Here is a 23,364-nt window from a genome sequence, read left to right as displayed (position 1 = left end):
TGGTTTTGTGACCAGTTCTCAGTGACACTGATGCCTCATGCTAATTTGGTGCTGCTTCAGTCATTATGAAACAGTAAAAAGAACAGACAGGGATATACCCTTTAACATCCTTAAAACAGCAAATGTTGGTGCTGAGAAATAGCTACAGGAATGGAGCATGAAGTGGCTAGATTTACACTCTCTCCCAAAATGGCATTTGCTTCCATTCTTGTAGACAAAATCATGGACTTGAGTAACCATAAGTCTGAACTAGGTGGACATTTTTTACATTCTTATTGCCATAAAGAGAAATTACCATTTCAATCAGCCTGGCTAAAATTCAAACAGCCCAAAACTTTGCCCACAGACTTTGAGATTATTTTACAGAACTTAGTAAATGTCAAGACATTAACTCAGATTTTGGCATTGTGTGAGACAGGCAAAAGTGAATAGGGAACCCTGTAAGACCACATCATGCAGAGGGTAATAAACTTGGTACATGTTACCATTAAAGGTAGATGAAGCAACAAGTAAAAATAAACACAAGAGAAGTCTGGATTTTTTTTTTCTGTGTGTGTGAGAAGTTTATAGGTCTTTCTGAAACAGAAAACAGGCAGACAGGGCCAGAAGTATTATTGTGATCCCCAAGCAATGATTTAAAAATAGTGTCTGAAAGACTGTGCATTGTGCACTTCAGTGATGGAGAGAGAATTCAAACTATCTGCTTATAATGGGCAAAATGTTGTTTTGTTGTCAATTATCAGATCTGTAAGTGATTTCTCCCCACTGGAAAAGCACATGCACCACCCTATCACATTTGTCTTCCTACTTCTGCAGTGGAAACAAAAGAAAAGGAGCCTGGGCTCCAATAACAAAACAAGTCAGATGAGCAGGGATTTTGGTTTTTAACAGCATGCTGTTGCTTGATTTTGCCGAACAAGTTAACTCTAATTTATTCTTACTGCTGGAGTATTCTGTGTGGCTTCTTTTTTTCCTGTTCAGAGACTGTTTTAATTTCACCACAGGAGGGCAAAGAACAAGTGATGAGAATGAACTACGCTTTGCAAATTCACATCATCATCCATCAAGGGATCTCAGCATAGTCACTGAGGTCTAAGGTGGTGATCAAGTGATTAATCCCATCACCCTGCTAATTGCATTTCATTTACTGATTACTGGGGGGCACATGTTCACCCGAGCTCCAGCACAGGTCTGTGCAGAAGTGGAAGCAGTCATTCCCAGATTATCTGTGATAAGCTTCATTATCATTCCCAAACTGATTTACACTTACATTGTGCACTCTGCATTACAGATTTTTAAGTTACAGTAGGAAAAAACCTACAAGCAGCCATTAATGTTGATGAGAAAAAGATGGATCATCAGTGTTTCAGAACTTGCTCCCATTCTGCATTTGAAGGAGAGTCAAAATCTGCTTAATGTGTTTTCCTTCCAAAAATTAAATTGATTACTGATATGTGAGAGCACAAAGGAGCCAGCTGGAAAATGCATGGGACACAGTAACCTCACATTCAAATTCAAGCTTGATACTTGACATTTGAACACAGATATTCCCCACATACAAGGTGAACATCCTGAGAATTAGGCTCTCTCACAGTGGTGAAAAATCTTGCCTCAGCTCCAGATGATGGTTACAGGAGTTTTCACAGAAGTGGTCTATCAGAAATTTACACAAATTAATGCTCCGTGTTTATTTTTCATAACTCATCCAATGTTCTGGTTTCAGAACTGCTGTTCCAGAAAGACCATCAACTGACTTTAATTCAAAGGACCTGCATTTTCATGCTGAGAAGTTTGAGGGGCTACTACATCCATTTTGCAGGAGTGCAAAACAGGATGTCTGCATTTGAAACTAAGCCAAATGAAGGTAACACGGGCTCTTTTAACGAAGCTGAATTCAGTCCCCTGGTGCAATGTTGTATGTCCAACAGTACTTTGGGTTCTGACTTTTGGGTTTACAGTGGTGTTTTGCAGTCAGAGGACCCTCAGGACAAGTTATTCAATGTCTCATTCACAGGCCACCATTTGTTCTTTTTTTTTTGTGAGCCAGGTCCAAATGCCAGGAAATCTAGAACTGCTTCACAGCCCTGTGCTTAATGCAACACGTTAGGTTCCATAGTGACAGGGTTATTTTTTACCAAAAGACAAGCAGATTAATGAAAAATAAAAATCCTTGCAAACACCGAAACCAGAGCCTAGAGAACATGCATCTGTCTTGTCCTTTCTATCTTCTGTTTACATTTGGACTAAAAGCTTCAGGCATACATTATGCATCACGGTGAAATCTCACTCAAGCAGCTCTCTGGCTCATCAATTCTTTAACAACTTTGTAAGTGGACTTGATTTGATCTAGCAACTTCTCCCCAGGTACCACCTCCACAAAGACTTACACTCTCTGTTTTGCAAGTGTTCCCAGTCTCTCTGGCATGCAGTCATGAATCTTTTGCCCATTCAATGTCTAAAACTTACTCCCATCAGACTTTGGGTTTCACAGATGTTTTAAGATAAGCTGATTTTAACATCAACTGGTGTGGCCCCAAAAAAAGAAGTTAGAAATATATTTCTTCTCCCTTGGTATCAGCACAGGTCTTCATCCAAGTGATTCACACTGCTGCACATGAGATGGCTGGCTGTTCACACCCAAGCTGGTGTTGAAACAAAAATCCCTTGAAGATCTGACTGACCAAAATGAATTGTCCTGTAATTACTTTTAGAGTTTCCCCTAGTCTAGGGCATTACTTCCAGCTCATCTTTTTCTGACATTTTATTCAAAATAAAATAATAATAAAGTTAAATAAATATAGCAGCAGAACTATCTCTAGGAGTAAGAAAAGTAATAACCACAAAATTGAGTGTACTGGAGTATAATTAAACCACATGGAGAAACATTCAAAGCTGAAAAAGATGTTAAATCAGGGAAGAGCAACACCCAGAGCTCCCTTTCTCCAGCCAGGTCACCAGTTTGTATGCAGCAGAGTGAAAATATTATTCTCCCATTCATTCATAACAACATTTCTCAACAAACTTCACTTTTAGTTTCGTAATCTGACAAGGACAGGCTTTGAAGTAACTTCAGGCTCATTGGGTCTCATCCTTTCCATTTTATTAGGTTCCTCTGGGCAGATCTCCACAGACTTCACAGGTGATACATTTGTTTTTCTGATTTACTTCTGACATAAATCACTAAAAATCAAACCCAGAGTGGCTTCCCCAAAGGGGCTCTCATTTGCAGGCTGTGAACTCAACACGTGGGCATGTATGTGATCCTGGCATACAGGAGAATTTATCTCAGTGAAGCCACACTCTTCTCTAGGAAAAGATGGGTTTGCATTCAAGAAAGAGGACTTTCCTGTCTTCTTTAAAGTTAGAGACTAGCCTTTTTTGAACCATGAAGCATCTGTGCAAGACACTACCCTAACAAAATACAGTAAGATAGAGATTAAAAAAAAAGGGGAAAAAAAACCAAAACCCAAAGCAAAACCCACAACAAACCCAAAGTACCAACAGGCCCATGAGGAGAAGCAGAAGATTACATTTCACAAAATAAAAAAGAAAAATAAAAGGAATGGTCTTTGTCTTTCAATACATAATTGGGAATGCCTTCCAGTAGGAGATAATGGCTGGACATCCTTTAGTATCAGAACTTGGGAGGAGTGGGGGGCAAGGGAAAAAGTGATTTATTTTAGCTCTTTGTAATTATTGATGACCACCATGGGCTGAAGTTTAACTCATCATTCAGGGGAAAATTTGTCCAAAGGTAAGAAGTGTGGTTCATTTTAGGAGCAGAGTGTGCTTTATCAGGGAGTGACCAGCTGCTGAGAGCAGCAGTGACAGCAGTGACTATGCTGTGCTATGATGCAGCCCTGGGCTGGGCATTTCTGCTGGCATGGGAGGGGGCTCCCTTGCACAGGGGCTGTGCTCCAGTGTTCCCTCCTTTGTTGTGAGTCCCTGAGGAATGAATCTACAAGGGGAACAGTGGGTTTTGAGTAGCCAAGAAAGGACCATTTTTGGTCACTTTATAAATGTAGAAAAAGATCAAGCAAACAAATGGGGTCAATGAGAATGAAAACCTAAAAAGGTCAAAATACACTCTCAGACTGGACTCAAATCTATATAGGTGAAAAAGCAAATTATCTCTATTTCTAGCAGTCTGTAAAAGTATCCTAAGCCTACCTATCATCTGAGGGAATAACAGCTACAACAACAGACACTCAGTCCTGTAATTATCCCAGCATTACCTCTGCAGTCACCCATACAGGAAGAACCAAGAGGCCAGCAGAAATTGCAAGGGCACTTACAAATAGCAGGAGGCATTTGTTCTCACGGATGGCACCACAGCAGCCGAGGAAGCCCAGCAGGAAGAGCATTGCTCCCATGGCCAGCATGATGTAGGCTCCCGTGAAGAGCAGGGGGTTGGCAGCCACTATCTCTCGAAAACCTGTGGGATCCACAATGACCCAGATTCCCAGTCCCAGCAGGCATGCTCCTCCCAGCTGTCACAGCACAAGGACAGGAGAGAGAGGGAGACAGGTCAGCACAGAACAACTGCTGCAGAAAAACTGGATGCATTGCTATCTTTTGATCAAAGACGTTAATTTGGAGAATTTGTGTTTCTCCAAGGCATGTATTCTCTGCTCTGCAGGTGACTTCTGACATGATGCTCTTAGTATCTCTTGTGCAATAAATGAATCATTTGCAGCAAAAGCACCTTTCTTTCCTGACACATCGCTCTACCAGCTGTGTACTCCCTCCGTACTGCTGAAAGACAGTGTTGATCTGCTGCCACATCTGTAGGGGACAGCCCAGTGAAGGGGCTCACATGAACCATACCTGCCACAGAGACCAGGGTGGCTGGGCACTACCACCCTTCCTTTCAAAAACAGAACCAGCTGAGAATGACTCCACATGTGGCTGGAAAATGACTGCTTCTGAGTGAAAACCTCAGCAGGGCACCCAGGACAAGAAAACAATTCCTTCTGCCTGGTTCATGGATGAACCAGGTGCACCATTAGTTACATCTTTCCCTGTGGTTTCCTCTGTCAAGGACAGCAATAACTCAGACAGCAGTGACCATTGTGCTGCCTTGCTGAATGTCTGAGCATCTTTGGATGCTGCAAAATGCTCAGTGATTGCTATTGCAGAGCAGAGGAGATATGCTGTATTGTGGCAGCTTTACCACACTATAGCCTACCCTGCTGGGCAACAGCAGGCTGCTGGAAACAGGGAGATCCAGAAAAGAAAGTGAATTCCAAATACTTACAAATATAAAGAAATTGAAAAGAAACATCAGGTATTTCATGCAGCTCAGACAGTCTCCCTCCATGGTCTTCAGGGTCCTTTGTCCAATTCCTCCTGAAAAACAACAGCACTTTCTTAGCACACTCATTTTTATTGGAATGACACAATCCTGTCTCCAATCTATTTGTATTTCCCCCAAGACCCTGTGGAGTTCATTAAATTGTCTTACCTGAACAGGGAACATAGCAGAGGCTGCTAAGAGATAATGATTGCTGCTTGGTCCCTTTGCGTTCTTTAAGGTCTGAAGGCGAACACAGAAGTGAAGGGGAAGGTTGCAGGAGAGGAAAGGTCTAGCTTTACTTGCAGAGTGAGATACTGAGGAAAAAATATCCCTCTGCACACGAAGGAATTTTCTTTCCCCACTCCTTAAAGCTTGTCAAGTCTAAGAATCACTGAATGTACCTGTCTATTTCATGCTGAGAAAAGGTCATATTGAAACAGGAGCCAGAACAAGCTGTGCCCAGTTGGAGGACACACAAAAAGCATTTGAGACACTTATCTTCATACAAGCTTCCTCTACAGAATGAACACCACACAAACATGGACAACAGCTTCAGGGAAACTTGTAGACATTTGGGCTTGGAATGACAGCAGTGCATGGATATGGCAGGGCCCAAGAAGGACATCCTCACATATTTACTCAGCCTGGGGCACAGCACCTGCCTGCTATGCAGTGGGAGATGTTCCTGTGCCAGTGAAATCCTGCTGCTCTACGTCCCACCCTGCATAGCTCTTTTGCAAGATGAACCCTTGGATCAAAGTTGGAAAGTTTTTGAGGCCAGGAAAAAATGCTAAGGAACCTTAACCGGTTCTGAAACTCATTTTCTGAATTAGACAACAAACTGCCTGGCCAGTGCTTCTTGGAAGAGCAGCAATAAATCCTGACCAGGTTAGGCTACACTGGAGGAAAGTTCCTGCTTGCTGTTTAATGAAGTGACTATGTGTCCAAATATGCCAGTATATCACCAAGTACCCTAGAGGGACAGACAAATAAATACATGAAATAGTAAAACTTCCACTGAAACAATGCAGTCATGGCACTGTGCACAGATGGAGCTGTAAATTTGCAGACACAGAGGCACAGGTTTGCTTGGCTCCCCAGAGGAGCCTTCCCAAAGCCCACATGCTCCTTAATGCACCTCATTCCCTTTCTCAACTGCAATTGCCATCCCCTAACAGGCGTGTGTCTAATGATATGCTATGTTAGCAAAGTCCATTTAATTCACTTAAAAGAAAAAACCCTGACATTATCCAAGATTTTCACCAGGCCAGAAATAGAACTGCCTTTCACTCCATTGTTTTTGTTAAACCACAAAATCTGTGAGTGCTCCAGAGCCTCACGAGGTGCTTTCCTCTGTGACCATAGGAACCGCTCTGCTTTAGCCAAGGAGCTGAGGAAACCCATGGTAGGCAGAGCTCCCAGCAAGGGGCTGCCTGAGGTAAGAGCCAGATTTTTGTTACACAGCATGTGTTTGGTCTACTGCTTTCACTTGATTTAAAATCAAATCAATTCCTTCTTTGTGACAAAACACACAAATGGTGTGACACAGAAGCTCATGTGGACAATCAATTGCTTTCCCCCTGCAGCTGCCTGTACCTGGGGCAGGATAACAGTGTGCCTCTGCTGGCTGGGTACTGCCCAGGGAACCCCCTTTGCCAGAGGAATCCTGAGAAGATCCACCTTGCTTCTGGAGAAACACAAACCTGAGAACAAGGGCAATATTTTTTCTTTACAAAGTTTATTTTCTGATACCCCTGACACATAATTGTTCTGCCCAGAGAGATTCAAAGACAAGAGGGTGACTGCAGGAGATGGGGAAGGGTGCAGAGCTCTGTTGTGGGCCTGCAGAAAATGCCCACAGCTTCCTGACACTGTTTAAAGCCACGTCTGCAAATCTGACAGAGAAAAGGGATCTTGAAGTCCAGAAGGCTAAGGAGCTGGGCAGGGAATTCTTCAGTTTCACGGGAAAGATGAGCCTTCAGCTCTACTAACACATGAATTGGACACTAGAGACGGATATGAAAATACAGACAAATCAACAGGGTACTGGGATTTCAAAGAGTCCCAGAGTTAGTGTCACCTAGCTGTTCCCATCATCACACTAAATATTCATGCTCCAATGAATCTAGTATATTAGCCAAAGTCTTAAAGTTATCTCAGAAATTTCAAAGTCCTGGTGCCTTGAGCACCCACCTGTGTGATCCAATTATAGTAGACTTTGTAAAAAAAAAACAAACCAAAAATAACAAAACCCAAACCAGTTTAGCCTTGTCGTGACACTATACATAATTCACACACCCCACTAAAGTCACCTGCATGACAAACAATGCCTATGGTCCAAGAAGCAGCAGCTCCTAAGCCTCACACTGTCTTGCTGCTTTGTAGTGTTGATGGATCACATTCCTGCCTTCCTTTCCTTTCCATATCTGGGACTGCTTCCCCTGTAAGGTGAGCAAGCTCCCTGGGAACCGCTCCGATTTACATCAGCTGAATACAGGTCTACTTTTATTTTCAAAGACAAACAAAGGCTATGATTCTTTGCATCTCTCCTGCCTGCCCATCCACTCAGGATGTTAAAATGTTTTCCAGGCATAAGTAGGGAAGGGATACTGTAAATCCATTGAGCAATCAGATCCTGAAAACTTTACTGTCTGGAAGAACCAGCCCGTCACAATAAGCTGGGAGTAGCATAAACACACGTACACTCACCTCTGACAAACAAGGGCTCCCTTTGCTTGGGCAAGAAACTGTCCCCAGCAGTGGTACAGGGCTCAGATTTGTAATTCCTAAACCCCCTACACTTCACACAGCAAAGCAATAACTAAATGCAACCTTACTCATAGTGCTGTGCTTCAAATCGAGACCACACCTGCTGGGGCAATCAGATTCCAAACTTCTTCCACTCAGGATGTGCAAACGGAACTCAGGGGCAATAATGTGAGGTCTGGGCTGGTAAAGCCAAGAACAAACCATATCAGAGTTTCCACATCAGAAGAAGTCAATGCAAGCTTCCAGAAAATGCCAACCCACTGACCTGACCTGAGAAACACAAGCTCTGAGCAGCTGTTGCACTGGTGGAACTTAGAACTTGCAGAGACACACAGGTATTAGCACAACACACACAATCCATTTTCTGCTGGGTACCCAGATTTCCAAACATCTCATCCAAGGCCACCATATGGATCATGTGATTGCACTGATTCAAGTGGGAAATCATCCAAAAGCATGATCTGACCTCTTATGAGGCACTTAAAACTGTTTGGTGTTAGAGCTTGGGCACCCTAGCAGATAATACCATCTAGTTCATATTTGCAGTGCTGCTCCAGACTTTGAAGAGTATGTAAGTCATGCTGTTTACAGACAAGGCAAGCAAAATGCAAATAATATGACTTACAAATAATGTAATTATGAATGCATTTGTGCCAAGTCCTGCCTTGCTAATTAGCTGAATGTACCTGGAGTCCCTGATGACAGGCTTCATGGCTAATAAGTGACAATAAAGGACATCCTGGCCCACAGAGACGGGCTTTCCTTCTACATTTTTTTTTAAGCCATACACACAAAGAGCAAATTATCTGAGTTACTCCTACTACACACTGATACAAGTGTGATACAAACTGAATGCATATGTCTTAATCTACCTTTTAAAAATACCTTCACTCCCCTCCTCCAGGCCCCAAATCTGTGAGAGATTAAATTCTTCTCTGCAGGAGACATTTAATGCTAAGCAAACATTAGCAGTCAGAACTGCAGAAGACAGCGGCTGACAGATGCTCTCCCTGGCTTGTCCCATCTCAGACCTGTGAGACATATGAGATGCATTTGTTTTTGTCTCAAATGTAGCTATAAATGTTCAGCTTCTTCTTAGGCACATTATTCTACATTTCTCTCTCCTCTGTATCCCCCATGAATTTTATCTTGCAAAGGGGTGGGGAGGGTAAAAGTCACCAGCAATGTAGCCAGGAAACACAGCCCAGCTGCTGTAATCAGTTAGGAATACAGTCTAGTTGTTTAAGGCAATGCATTATTTTGTTCTCCAGCCACTTCCTTCCTTCTGTCATTTGCTTTGCATGCCTTGCAGCTGCCTTGAACTTCACATTTCTAAAGGCAGCTGCCCACCCCTCCAAAAGGCCTCCAATTTTCTCTTTGCTGGCACTGACATTTCCCTCAACCCCCATATCTGTTTAACACTGGATTGAAACCCATGGATTCACTTAGATTACTTCTTTACCTTTGCTTTGAAGAAGAAATCACTGAAAAACTTAGGTTGGACAGGACCTCTGGATGTCACTGAGTACAAGCACCCACTGCCTCCAACCTGGGCCAATTCCAAATCTGATCCAACTTCAAAATTAGAGCATGCTGCTTAGGGTCACATTAGTTAAGTTTTCAATATCTCCAAGGGCTGAGATTCCTCAGTGTCCCTGGACACCTCTTCCAGTGTTTGACAACTCCACTTGGTAAAAACACTTTTCAAAACAGCTGCCCAAGGTGTCTCCAAGTTACCTGGTGGCGAAGGAAACAAGAGCATCTCACGGATGTGCCAGTCTATCAGAACTGTCAGGAGCACCTTATCTTCACCAGTCTCAATCCTCACAGTATTTTATCACTCCTATCCTCTACTGAAAACAAGCGTGTGACCCATTTTCCTTGCCCATCCCTAACAGGTTACTGCAGACAATTTGTGTTTCACTGTAGAAATTCAGACAGACTGGCTGATTGCTCATCACAGTCTCCCCATCTTAAATACTTGATAGAAAACACAGAAAAACTGAGAGAGATGTCTAAAGGACATCTTGCCCTCATGCAAATCACTTTTTCAGTCACTGCTCTTCTATCACACGATCTTCTTTCAACATAAATACCTCCTTGCTGTCAACATGCATGAAGAACTTGTCCACTGAACTGATGCTGAACTGCTGTTTCCTCTAAACATAAGAACCAGTTCTGCAGTACTTCCTACAAAATATTAGCCAGTGGCTTGAGCAGGAAATGATGCCAACTCACACCTACCTTCATAGCCATACACACTGTACCAAGTAAAAGCAGAACATGTGTTTGAAGTTCTCCAGAACCAGTGCCAGGTAGCCTTTAAAGGCATTAGAAAATGTGGACTAGATTCTCTTTCAAGCAAATGTGTTGATTTCTAGAGGCTGTCCCAGATAAGATGTCACTGGAAGCATTCCTGAGCTGTGCCAGTGGCAGAGGATCCCCAGCACTTGGCATTGCTCCACTGTGTGCCCTCCCCAGCTATGTGGCAGGCCAGCCTCTGGTCTGCAGGCATGGAGACCTGGCTCAGCACGCTCGCCTTCCTTCCCAGGTACACCTCCCATAGGGGGATTTCTGTGCTCACTACCTGCCAACAGTACCCAACTCGACACCAAAGTGGTGGGATCTCCCAAGAGAACTTATTTAACGGGAAGGGCCTTCCAGAAAATCCTCTCAGAGCATTATTTTTGCACAGTCTGCTCCTCTAGACACAACACAGATTAGGGGCAGTTTCATAAGGAGTTTCATAAGGAAGGATGACTTTCTGCAGTGCCTTACTGGCGACACAGTGGCAGATGATCTGTGTATTTCTCACCAGCTCCAGCACACCATAGCTACCCTTAAGCTGCCCCAACAGAGATACAGAGAAAGTACACAGAAAGAGCAAGCCAGTAACAGCACTCACCTTTACTAATCTTGGGACTTGAAGCACAGTGTCTCTTCCAGTGTTTAATTGTCTGTGTGTCCCATGTATCTCCTTCTATCCAAGCTTGTCCTGTAAGAGAAAAATACGCAATTACTGAAGAAGTCAATAAAATGCAATTATGTTAAATACACAATTTATTAAAACACACCACCCTGATGTACGTGCTCAATCTAATTGCCACCTTAATTTAGTGTACATTAGCACTAATGAAGAGCTTTTAATACCCAGTGAGGGATTCAATTCAGAATCTCTTTAACAATCTTTGGGGTGTTTTAAATGCCCACAGACCACACGTAAATCTATAGTCCCATTACACATGCACTTCATACCACAGGAGGACTAGATTAATACCAGCTGCACCTTCAATATTTTATTGGAGGTTTAGACAAACTTTAATCTGCTGTGACTTTACAGCCCATTTACTGGGAAAATGGAAAAGGCAGGAAGGAAGATGGAATGCATCTTTGGGAAGCCCAGCCATTAGGAGCAGCAGCGTGAAATGTTGGGTGCTGTCCCTCGTTCTTCCAGCCATCTGTCACACCAAGTTGAGCAAACTATTTCCTCTCCCTCTGCCTCATTGTTGCTGCCTGGGAAGCAACAGCAGAGAGGGACAGCAAAGCCACAGCCCTGTCCACCCAAAAGCATGAGATATATGGGTGCAGGCAGAGGGATTCAGGTGCAGACTGCCCCTGTCCTCAAGGTAACAATCACAATTTTCTCAGTAAGTTTTAATTTCTGCCCACACAATGCTAATGACAGCCTTTGACTGGGCAAAGGGGAGTTGAAACTACAGACTCATGTGCAAGGCATGCATGTTTGACTTGCTTTCTCAGGGCACCCACTCCTAGGTTGCTTTTTCCACCTATCTGACACAGCCCCAACCCCATATTGCAGGGCCTGTGGGGAAGAGGCAGCCTTTGACCCTCCAAAGGGCACCCCATGCCATAAGAGTCCAATATCCACATAGGGCTCAGCACTGTAACTCACTCACTCACCCTTCAAGAATGGTTTTGGCACACTCACAGCTTTGATGGAGCCGCTGCTTCCCTGTGGGGCACCAGATAAATCACCTGGGTCTCTCCCTTGGCTTTCTCACTGCCAACATTTCATCATGATTTCTGGGGTGGGTACATTTAACATGTTTCCCACAAACATTTGTTAATGTACCTTTGAAAATTGCCTACCATTAGGACTTATGTGAATAAAAGACTATTGGTTTTTGTTGGCAGGCAGCAAAGAATTAGTTTCAAGGTGGCTGAAACTGTTACAATATAAAACATACAATGAATATTCATAGACCTTTTGTTTTGCATTAATCCCTCACATTTAATGTCCTTCCTCTGCCACTGTAAACCTACACCTCTAGATGAAGAACAGAGGTGAGTTCCCCTTTGCAGTCTGAGGGGTACAAAATCTCTTTCCAATCCACGTGTCTCTGCTGTGAAGTGCTGAAGGCATGAGCCAAGCAGTGGCTGAGCTGCCCTGCTTTACAGCGCTGGCTACAAGGGCTGCTCTGGGTCAGCACAGCTTCTCCACCAGTGCCAAAGTTCAGAGGTGCTGTGTGACTGCCTGGGAGATGGCTGCAGAGGGTTCAGCAGGACTGAAGACATCTAGGACGTGGGACAGTGCCTGACAGCAGAGTCCCTGTTGGGCAGTCAGAGCACAGTGCTCTGGCTTCACATGCTTCATCCTGTGTTTTGCCAGTGTGATTGAGACAATTTCTCTGGTTGTCCTGCCCTGTGATGCCACTGTCTTGGGATAGATGCTGCCAAGAGAAGATGGTTCTAACTTTTAAGTAGATATGACACTGTGCTGTATAAACCTATCATTAAGAAAATAACCAGAATGATAGGATTCCTGCTCCTACTGTGTGTGCATATAATTACATTCCTACAAGCCCTCAGAGGTCTGTGTGGGAGAGGAATTTTATTTTTTTTATCCATCAAAAGTCACAATATTTTAAAGAAATTACAGCACCCAGAGAGGAAAATTTTAAATGCTTCAGAAGGTACCAGCAGGTACTGTGTCAGAAGGGATGAAAGGCTGCATTTAGTGCCCAACAGCAGCAATGTTCCACCTGGCTGTTGCCTTAAAGGGGAGGAAGTCCCTCCCAAACAGATTCTCTTTGGTTAATAGCTACGATTTTGTCATTAGTGTGAACCTCACAAAGTGCAAACCCACCATGCCCAATTGTGACTCCAGCAAGCTGATGCCTTTAATTACAGTCTCTGGGGAAACACAGTGGGAGCTGGAGCAGCAGCTGAGGCTAAGCCTCATCCTTGGGCTGGCCAGCTGTGGCCGGCACATCGTCCACTGCCACCACATCAACTCTGCTTGCTGGGCATTGGCTTCTCTTCACACTGACACTGCTGCCCATTGAGGAGCCGGCTTTGATGGAGGAGAAACAGCTAAACATGTGTCTCCTGCTGGTATCATGCTGCAAGAAAGGCAGCTGCAGCTCCAGAGCAAAGAGAGGTGGGACAGAGAAGGGTTGAAACAGACAGCAGGCAGCAAGTGAAACAAGAAATTAATGGAGTGTGCAGGATGGAGAAAAGCAAGGCCTGTCTTTGTGAGAAATCCAGCCTGTTGAATAGAACAGGAAGGGCCACCAGATGAACCCCTTAAAACTGTCATGTTTCACAAGGGCTTCTAGCTACTGCCAGTCCCCTGTGCTCACCACATTTGCAGGGTGGAGAGACACTTAAACACATGCCAGCCCATATGTTCAAACAAAGGAGCAGCTGAAGACGAGAGCCATGCCCTGCTGGATCTCTATGCCAGGTCAGTGCTTTCACAGTGAAGGGTGAGGAGGAACATCTCTGTGGAAGCCGGATCAGAATAACTTCATCCCCTTGCAGTGTCTTCAGAAAAAAGATGAAACACTTTTTGATTTAGAACTGGACCTTGGCACAAGCTGTCAGCCCCCTGTGTTATCCTGTAACTATTGCTCCTACATAAATAACTAACTGTTCTGGAATTTCGTAGCACCTGTGCAGCAGAACCGCTGCGATGACACAACTACATTTCTGCACATTAATCCAATTAAATCCCAAAGTGCACTGGGTAACTCTAATCGGCCCCTGTGGAGCAGCCAGGAGGGGACCTGCACAAGGCCATGCAACTGGATACTAAATTACAGTCAATCTACCTCCTCTTTAGTTGCATTAAAATGCTAATGTCACTGTAACACGGGCCCATTTACCAGCGATGACTGCCTGGCCTTGCACTGTTGCACTGCCTCTGAGCATTTAATTCCTCAGTACAGCTGAGTGAGCAAAGCCCTTAGGGGCATCTTATACCTTCAAACAGTAACCTGATTGGCTTTTGTAACACTAAAAGCATATGAGGCTTGTGATAGTGTTTAAATGCCTCCAAAACTCCCCTAAGTTTCCTACACAAGCAGAGCAACTGGGTCCCATCTCATCCTGATTGCTTTAAAGAACACATTTCTGCCACCAAAAGTCTGTGTGTGTTAGAGCACATCAGTCTGACACAGGAGGAAAAAGAGGGCTGGACTGAACCCCCTAAATTTTCGCATAAATACTCTTACCCTCTGTTTTATATTTGCAACTTTGCACAATGTGTGCATATAATACATGAGATCATATGGAGGTAAAATCTCCCACACGTGCACAGACATTCAGAATGGAAATTCAGAAGTCCCAGAGCAGAACCAATTCTACATGCTGTAACGTTTTGAAAAGTGCTAGATTATGTGTTTGAAGTGCCAGCATGGCTTCAGGCCACGGAGCACTCCGTTTCAGCTGGTGCAAATGTGCACACTGCACTGTTGGAAACATGAACTGCTTGCTCACTTTGGCCCCTTCCCAAGGAAAGTTCCATAGGTAATCACATCTGGCTCTTTCATACAGCTTCTCACACACAGGCACATGCTGTCTCAGAAAAGAAGATCCTGCTTACAGAACCAGAACATCTGATAGCCTGCAATTCTTTTAAGTTCTGGGGTTTTTTTTTTAAAGAAAGCCCTCAGATAGCTCACAGGTGTATTTTCCATGTGGTAACTGCAGTACAACGGAGCCATATGGTACCGATTGTCTGCCATTCTAAACAGATGACCCAGAGATTATGTGCACTGATAAAATAACAACATTAATTTTGTTTATTAGATGAGAAAACCAGGGCTAAAAGGGGAATGGATGTGCTAAACCTCCTAACCCCCAATATAGCTCTCTGCTCACTAGTCAGTACTGAGACCAGTCCCAAACCCATGAAAAAGATGATCACTTCTGTCTGACGAGTTGCAGTCTTTGCAGGCACCTTCCATCCCAGAAAGCTGTTACTTAGCAAACCCAAGGGGAGGCAGCTAACTTCGGCCTCCCGTTTCTGACAGCATTTCCCTTCCGGATGGAATAAATGTCACCCTCCTGAGTGGATGGTGGAGTTGCAGCACAAGCCAAGTGACATTATCCAGTGTCATGTCAGGCACTGTCACGTGTTGAAACACTCCATACGCTCGCACGGCATTCCAGACGCTGAGGGGATTTAACACGAAGGCTAAATGCCTGCCACTCTCTCCCTGAGCCTGACACATCTCACCTTTACCACAGCCTCCATGCTCTTATATCTCTGTTCTCTTTTCCTACGGCCCTGCTTTGCTTGCAGCAATTTGTGGCATTCGTGATGGTTTTGAGAGATGCAGGAATGAATCTCAGGAACATTGGGCAGTTGCTGTGGCAACCTTGTCCTCCTCAGACCACCATTTCCAATATTTTAAGAATTTTCCTGGTACTTTGCAGGCTTCAGGGAAACAAGGTAGAGGAGAAAAATTATTTTAAAATTATTGTTGTATTATTTTAAAATTTATTCTATTATTTTAAAATAAAAATTATTTTAAGGTGAGGATGTTACCAAAGGGGTTACTATAAGCCACAGGGCTTTTTCTTATCAAAAAGGTGATGATGTTGATGGCCTTAGCAAGGAAAAGAAGCCATGACTGCCTGAGCAGAGGCAGAGGCAAGGGGCCATGGGCAAGGAAATTTGAAATCTCTGCTTGTGCCATCTGTTCCAATGAAGAATGTTGCTGCAGATCGATAGGTTAACTTCTTTTTATTGTGTTTATTCTCGGTGTTTTCTCATAAGGCAGAGGTGTGGAAAAACTAACCCACTATTTAGGATCATTTAATTGGGGGACTAATAACTAGAATTCCTTTTCAAAAAGAAATCCCAAACAGAACTTTGAATGAACGGACTATTGTACCAAAAAAAGAAAGAAAAGTAAATAACAACAACAAAAAGACACAAACTCCCCCACCAAACCAAAACCAGACAGAACCCCTCCAAAACCCCAGAAAACTATCAAATTCTCTGTTCAAGGTAACAGCCTACACAGATATAAACACAAAACAGTTTAGTCAGGTTTAGTCAGTCTAGAAAAGCAAAGGTTAGGAAAAAGAGCCTGTAAGAAAAGCAGATCTTAAATGAGGGATCTCAGTAATACTAAATAACCCAGAAAATAATATTTCTGGAAATCTGAGAAGTGACATTATTTATCTGTTTCTGGTTCTGTTTAAAAGTTTTTAAGAGAAGAATAACAATGTATCCCACAGCATTAGGGATTCAAAACACAATAGGATATGGTAGGAAATACACACATTTCACAAGCTATAGGTGTGATATGTGCAGGAAAGCTTGAATGCAGCAAAAGGTGTGACAAATGGCCTAGGGAAGAGAGGCAGACCTCTCTTCTAAGTTACCCTGCTTATAGTCGAACTGATGCACATCTCATAAATATTTCATGTGCAAATCTAAACTGAGTTTCACTGTAATCAGCACCTTTAACTTACTCTAACACATAAAATTGCAGCTAATGTGGTTTGAAAGGTAAATGTGACTGATCTAAACCACACCTGTCCCAATTAAGGTATGAACACGCAACCATTCAACATCTTTTGCTACATGTATTTTTGATTTCAGATTAAGAGAGAGATCCATGGCCACAGCGCACAAGAGGGCTTCAGATGTTCTGCAGGAAAATAAATGAAAGTTAATGACTTCCCATAATCTTGGCATACGTGTTTCTAAATGTTCTCTCTTCCTCTGTAAGACATTTAATCTGAGTGCTGCGGCGACCATCAGGTTCCAGGCAGACAAAAGACCCCAAGCACAATTCATACACAGATGACAGGAGTAGAGGGACTAAGTGAGATATGAGCCAAGACTCCAAGGCTGGCTCCCAGCTGCTTTTGCTTTCCCAGTGGATAACAGCTACTGCATCAATACACACAGTGTCATGCTAGTGAGTTTGCTGCTCTCTTAACACCTCATTTTTCTCTCCATCTGAACTTGTTTTGAAAGCATGCAGTTCACTGTCCCCTTCTCCTTTCTCTTTTGTCCTTACTCCTGGCATGGGAAACATGAAAGACAGCGTGGCTGGTTATTGTTAATGCATTTGAAAGTGCAGACCTTTAAAAAGGGGTTCTTCTGGAACATGCCACGGTTTCCCTTGTTATTTGCACAGGCAGCTAATGATCATCCTAATAGCTTCTCTCTCTGAAGTCGTAATAAGCTTACAAATGAACCCATTCAGCACATATTAAAAAGCAAGGGATGCTCCTTTGATTACAGCCTTTATGGAAATCTCCGAATATTTGTTTTGTTGCTGCACAGCCGCAATTAGGACATGCTGCTGGGAGCCGGCTCAGCTGCCAGAGCAGCGGGGTTTGGAGACACCTCCAGTGCCATAGCAACACAGCCACCTCTCCCAGCATCACACACAGGGAGCCTGGCAGCCCTTCAGCCCAGGCAAGCAGCTTCAGCTCTTGCAGAAATGAAGAAATGAAAGGTGCCTGATTGAATTTCCTCCGCCGAGGCCCCAGCTGCGCTCCCTCAGCAGCACGGCCAGCCCTGTGTGCGGCTCTCCTGGGGGAGCCGTCCTTGCTGCACCCACCAGGGCCCTGCAGGGCTTCACACGCCAGGGAAACTGGGAAACAAGGGGACCCAATGCTGGGGAGACCTGAGGAGACAGGAGCTTTACATTGCTGAGGTGCCACTGGGGGAGAACTCGCTTCCACACCACCTATAGCGCTCCCCCCTGCATAACCTCAGCCTTCCACATGTGGGAGGGGAACCAAAGAACCTTATGGAAATCTCCTCAGCACTTCACTGCTCAGGGCTTGATATAAATCCCACTTATATTGCTGACAGACTTAAACTTCTCCAAGGGAGGGGGAATCAAAGGATGTGAAAACCTGCAAAATTTGGGTTCTAGTTTTCATAAAGATTTGACCAAGCATTCCACAACAGCTAAAAGTTAAAAGACCGTACTTTTTTTTCCCCTAAAGGAAACACTACGAACAATATACCCTCTTTCCCAAAATATCCCTATTCCCTGAGCACAGTGCAGAAGTAGAAGTCTTAAGTGGAGAGACTTGGGGAGTAATTTATTTTTGCAAACAAAATCAGCAGCTTACGTGCTGATGACATGGATCCAGAGGCTTTCAGACAGCCTCAGTGGGGTGACTTTCACCCACAAGGAGCATAACATCTCCTCTCACAAAGCTGGGACTCTAAACAAACCGCTTCTACTTTGCCTGAAAGCCAAGACCTTTGTATGGAACAGATATTTTCTAAATCTCCAGGAGACTGGCTGAGGTTAAAGCAGGTCAAACCATGTAATACAGATATCTTTGTGTTGATACTACCCACGGTGCCTATTAGGAAGGCCACAATGTAAGAAACCTTTTCTCGTCAAGGATATTTAATACAGTGCCAGAGAGTCTCCCCAGGCAGTCTTTGTTTTAAGGTTTGTGAGCTTTTGGGGGGAAAGGATTGTGTCTCTGATTGTGAAGTAGGTTTTCAGCTCTATTGTAATCTAAATAACACATTAGAGCAGCACTGGAAACTTCACTGCCAGCATAGCTTGCAAGAGGCCTGGGTATAGCCTGGGGCAAAACCTGGAGCACCATCAATCATACATGCACATAAAAACTGGCATGCACTCACAGGGCATCCTAAGGGCTCTCTCAAAACTAAAGCAGCAAATTTAACTATGGAAATACTCTGGTCGCTTTACTCAGCCTTCACTTTATTTTACTCTGAACTGGAAGTCAGGACTTACAAACTGAAGACATGAAACCTTTTCTGATTCAAATCAGAAGGGCTGGAATAATTACAAATGCATCAGCAAGTGATGAAGGCACAAGCTGATGCCATGGCCTTAAATTAGTACAGAAACCAATTTGTAGATGGACTGATGAGCACTTTCCTCTTCCCACCCAAAAGAAGCACAAACACAGTCTGACCCAATCTGGCAATTCTGATTTCTGAAAGTCTAGGCAACCTTCTTAGGGAGGACAACAAAACAAAACCAGACCCCTTATGAGGAACAGACCTGTGCAGGCTCACAGTCCTGACGGGGCTGAATTCTGAATGCAAAATCACACCAGTTTTCAGTGGTTGGAGCTCACTATATCCACATGCTATGTCTCTTTTCTATGTCTCTTTTCTTGGCCAGCATGCAATTTAAAAGAAATGTTGCATTTCAGCTAAAACCCCCATATTTTAAAAGTACTGAAATTAGGTTTGCAGATCAAAGAGCCAAGGCAGTCCGGATTAAGGCCGAGAAATATAGGACACAACAGGATGTTCAAGCTGTCCTGAGCATGGAGAGACAACACTTCGGGGACAATCTCCCAGTTAGGCTGCAGAGCTGCTCTGCATAAAGGACAAGAAAATCTGTCTCAAGGAACACAACATTTAACAGCTTCTTCTCCCATCCCTGCTGTCAGCACGGGGAGAATAATCTTTCTGAAAACATTGTGGAGTCTTGCCATGAAAATACATTTGACAATAAATTTTATGACAAATTTCATTACAAGATTTGTGGTTACCGTTCCTTATGTCTGATGCACAAACCACCTTGCATCAGAACATTAATACCATTTGAGCTTTAAATTGCTTTCCACATTAGTCTGAAAGCCCTTTATGAAGCTGTGTCCTTTATAAAGCTGATGTGGCTTTGCTCCAGGATACCCAGGAAGTGTCCTGGGCAGCTTTTGTGGTCTCCTGCCTAGTGCTCAAACCACTTTTATAGTTCCAGTTCTACTAATATCTCTCACAGAAACTCACAGACATTAGCAAGTCATTTCAAGCTGGTGTTCATCATCCTCCCCCACCCTCTGTATTTAATATAATTAACAGCAACACTTATGTGCCACCCATGGAGTTCCAGAGATTTAGTTTGGTATCCTATGAGTGCCAGGCTGCTTGTGCTGAAAACAGGGAAAAACTTACCCAGAAGACAGTATTCAAAATATTGTCATTTTTAGATGAAAACAAGTATTTTGAGTGACTGCCAGTATTTTTTAAAACTGTTCAAGTACAAAAACCCCAGGTGGGGTCCTTCATATGGGCCAAAAAATGTCAGATGGTTTGTACTCCACATTCCTCTCAACAATGTGCTCAAAACCATAGAAATATCCATTTAGAGCTGATGTCTCCAAAAATGCACTCCTGCAGTCCTCAAACAAACAACCCCTTTAAGTTTCCTCTACAGGTTCACAGCAGGAAGTTTCTCACTAGGAGAATCCCAAGTCAGTCATCTTCTGATGAAGACACAGCAAGCTTTGTAATCTTAAAAGTGGGCACTGTCCACAACACAGCTGAGGTCCCACAGCAAGCAGGGCCCCAGACAGGGAGAGGCTGGATCACAGGGGCTGTGTTTGGGAGGGGAAGAGCATCCTGGTTGCAAAAGGGCCACTGCCAACTCAGTGCACTTTGAAACTCCACGCTCAGCACCACAGCCCGCACACCACCCTCCCTGCTGTTCCCCACTGACAAAGGTGTGAACCAGCTCTTGCAGGGGGCCAGCAGAGACATGAGAGTCTTCAGGGCATTTGGGATCAAGGATCAGCATCATGGAGGCCCCAGCTGCTAATAAGGCAAGGGACTGGATGTAGGGATATTTTTGGAAAATGTAGTTCCTTCAGAAGTACCTCAGGAACTAAAGCTTTCCAGTCAGCACAGTGTCAATCAGGACTTTGAAGCAGGCACTTTCGATAATCTCAGACTCATAGCAGAAAAGCTGCAGTGCAAAACTTTCCCCAGTAAGGGATCACCAACATGCATGGCTTGGAAAAACAGGTTTGTTCTTACATCTTTTGGATGAAGCACATTAATCTGGACACAGGATGCATTCACGTAAATTTGACCTCCAGTATTTCTGTTGCTGTTTATTTGCACCAGCCTGCTCCAGCTCAGAGCCCGTCCTTAACCTCCATCCTTTCATGCCGTGCACTCAGGTGCTCTAGAGGTGAGTGCAGCATGGCTCTGATGAGATGGAAGATGAAGTACCAGAGATGCACAGAGAAATATGAGAGGCAGGAGATGTGCTTAGGGATCTATCATTTCGATAGGCTGCGCTCCCTCTCTGAGCCTGCACACTCCCCATGGGTGAGGGGAGAGCAGGTGATGATGCTGGCCCACTGTGGAAAACTCTGCAGAATAGCTTTGACTTGGTTTGTCCTTCACCAGTTTTTCTGTTTCAATGCTGCTGTTCACTGGAGCTGGGCACACTGGGTACACTCATCAGCAGAGCCAAGTTCTCCCCTTTCAGCTCCTTGAATGTCAGAAGACTGAGCACACAGAGATGTGCACCCTCTCCCCAAAGTTTTGCAGCTGCTGAAACAAACATGGGCTCTCCTTGCCCTGACTGAACCTCCTCTGCCCCCTCCTCTCCTCCAAGTAGGGGCTTGTCTGTATTTCTCTTCATCATTCTGCTTCAAATTTTGAGAGGTTCTATTTTACCTTTTATTTCCTAACTTTCCCTCTTGTCTGCAATGCACAGTGTTGACACTGTTAGCTGCGCCATATATTTCATACCATATTAATCTTTTTTGTCATCTGATTTTTGCATAGGAGCTGTCATTTAGAAAATCTGATTTTGCTCAGAAGCATCCAAACAAATCTGTGAGTCAAAAAGAAGGAGAGAACAAAAGCGAGTGCCAAGTAAGCTTGCATTTAAGCACTTTACATACCCTGTATGAAATACCAGCTCCTAAAATTCATTTTTTGGTGACATGACATCCCATATAATATGCTATCTTTCTATTTTCCCAGGGTCACACTGCTCAGGTATCTCAGCTAATACTTATCTGCTGCTTTCCCTGCTATCTTGGGAAGATTACAAATTAATTAGGTGACTCCAAAGCATTTTGGAGTGAAAGCCAGGATATCCTTCTGATAAAAAATTGTAGTCAGAGGTGACCAGATAACTACAGCCTATCAGTATCAGCCCAGGGAATTCATTTCTGTAAATCAATGAAATACTGCTAAATCTATACCAAACATCCAGAATAATGATTTTCTCACTACTTAAATTTTGCTGTTGGTTCAGTGAATCTGAAATTAGTCCTTTCAACTGGACCATTATTTGGTCCAGAGATTTAAAAAAAAAAATCATTCTAGGATGGGATATTCCTGTAATGTCAGATCTCATTCAGCCATTTAATTAAAAAAAAAAAATTCTTACACTAGTGGGTATGGTATAAGTTATTAACCTACAAAATAAACTGATTTTAATTAAGGCACAGATGTGCAAGGTTTTGGCTGAAGACTTTCAATATCTGCTTCAAGAAGTATGATACATTTATATGAGTCATAGGCAAGATAGGGAGGAATGTACTTTACACATTCATTTCTTAAGGACTGAAAATGCAGGATTTAGTTCATGAAGGCAGCTTTAAGTTTCCACCTGTGGTTATTACCCCAGCTTTGCTTGGAGACCTGCATTTTACAGCCTAGCTGCAGTGACTCATATAAACCAGGGAATTTGCCTGGGGCAAAGGGTGCTTAACCTCGATGGGTTTGACAATATCTCCAGACAGACTGTGTTTCATTTTCCCAACCACACAAGCAGACCATGGCCTCATCAGGGAAGCAGCTTCTGCTCCAAGCAAGGACACGTTTTTCTAGCTGAAATAAAATGATTTGTCATGACTCTGTTTCCTTTACAGCATCAGTGTCTTTCCTGCTGTACCTGAAGGCATAGTGAGCAATTTAATAGAAACTTGATAATGTGGGTGCTTTTCTCCTTTTTAAAGATGATGTATCTATCCTTTTTGTTAAAAGATATAAATGGAGAGACACCAGAAAAAATTTCTTCTTTCCCAAAAACTGGAGTAAGCCATATTGCAGTAGGGGATATTGCTACTTCAACCGTGCAGCTGAGAGTTCAATTAGCAGCCCTGCATAACAAAGGACAAGGATTTTTAGCATCTGTCCACTTCATACTATGTACAAGAGCTCCTAAATCAATAAGCATACTCAAAACTCTGCAGAAAAATACCATCAGCCTTTTACCAAAGCCTTTTTGCTCCACTGTTTTAAATACAGGCATTTTAGGCTTTACATGGCT

The 23,364-nt window shown here is 43.5% G+C and overlaps 1 protein-coding gene across 23 annotated transcripts in view; it reads right to left on the bottom strand.

Moving 5' to 3' along the window:
• Positions 1-23,364, bottom strand: part of TSPAN18 (tetraspanin 18) — a 185,521-nt gene that overhangs the window by 15,555 nt on the left and 146,602 nt on the right. For all 23 annotated transcript variants that reach the window (XM_086895021.1, XM_086895023.1, XM_086895029.1 and 20 more), the window contains 3 exons: positions 10,971-11,060; positions 5,258-5,349; positions 4,296-4,490 (listed from right to left, as the gene is read on the bottom strand). In XM_086895021.1, coding sequence (XP_086751147.1) covers positions 4,296-4,490; positions 5,258-5,320 — 258 coding nt within the window. In that variant the 5' untranslated portion in view covers positions 5,321-5,349; positions 10,971-11,060. The remainder of the gene's footprint in view (positions 1-4,295; positions 4,491-5,257; positions 5,350-10,970; positions 11,061-23,364) is intronic.

The sequence above is a fragment of the Cyanistes caeruleus genome, chromosome 6, assembly GCF_971803275.1.
Source record: "Cyanistes caeruleus chromosome 6, bCyaCae1.hap1.1, whole genome shotgun sequence".
Classification (NCBI taxonomy): domain Eukaryota; kingdom Metazoa; phylum Chordata; class Aves; order Passeriformes; family Paridae; genus Cyanistes; species Cyanistes caeruleus.
The sequence above is the reverse complement of the archived record's forward strand: the minus strand, read 5'-3'. Positions and strand labels throughout refer to the sequence as shown.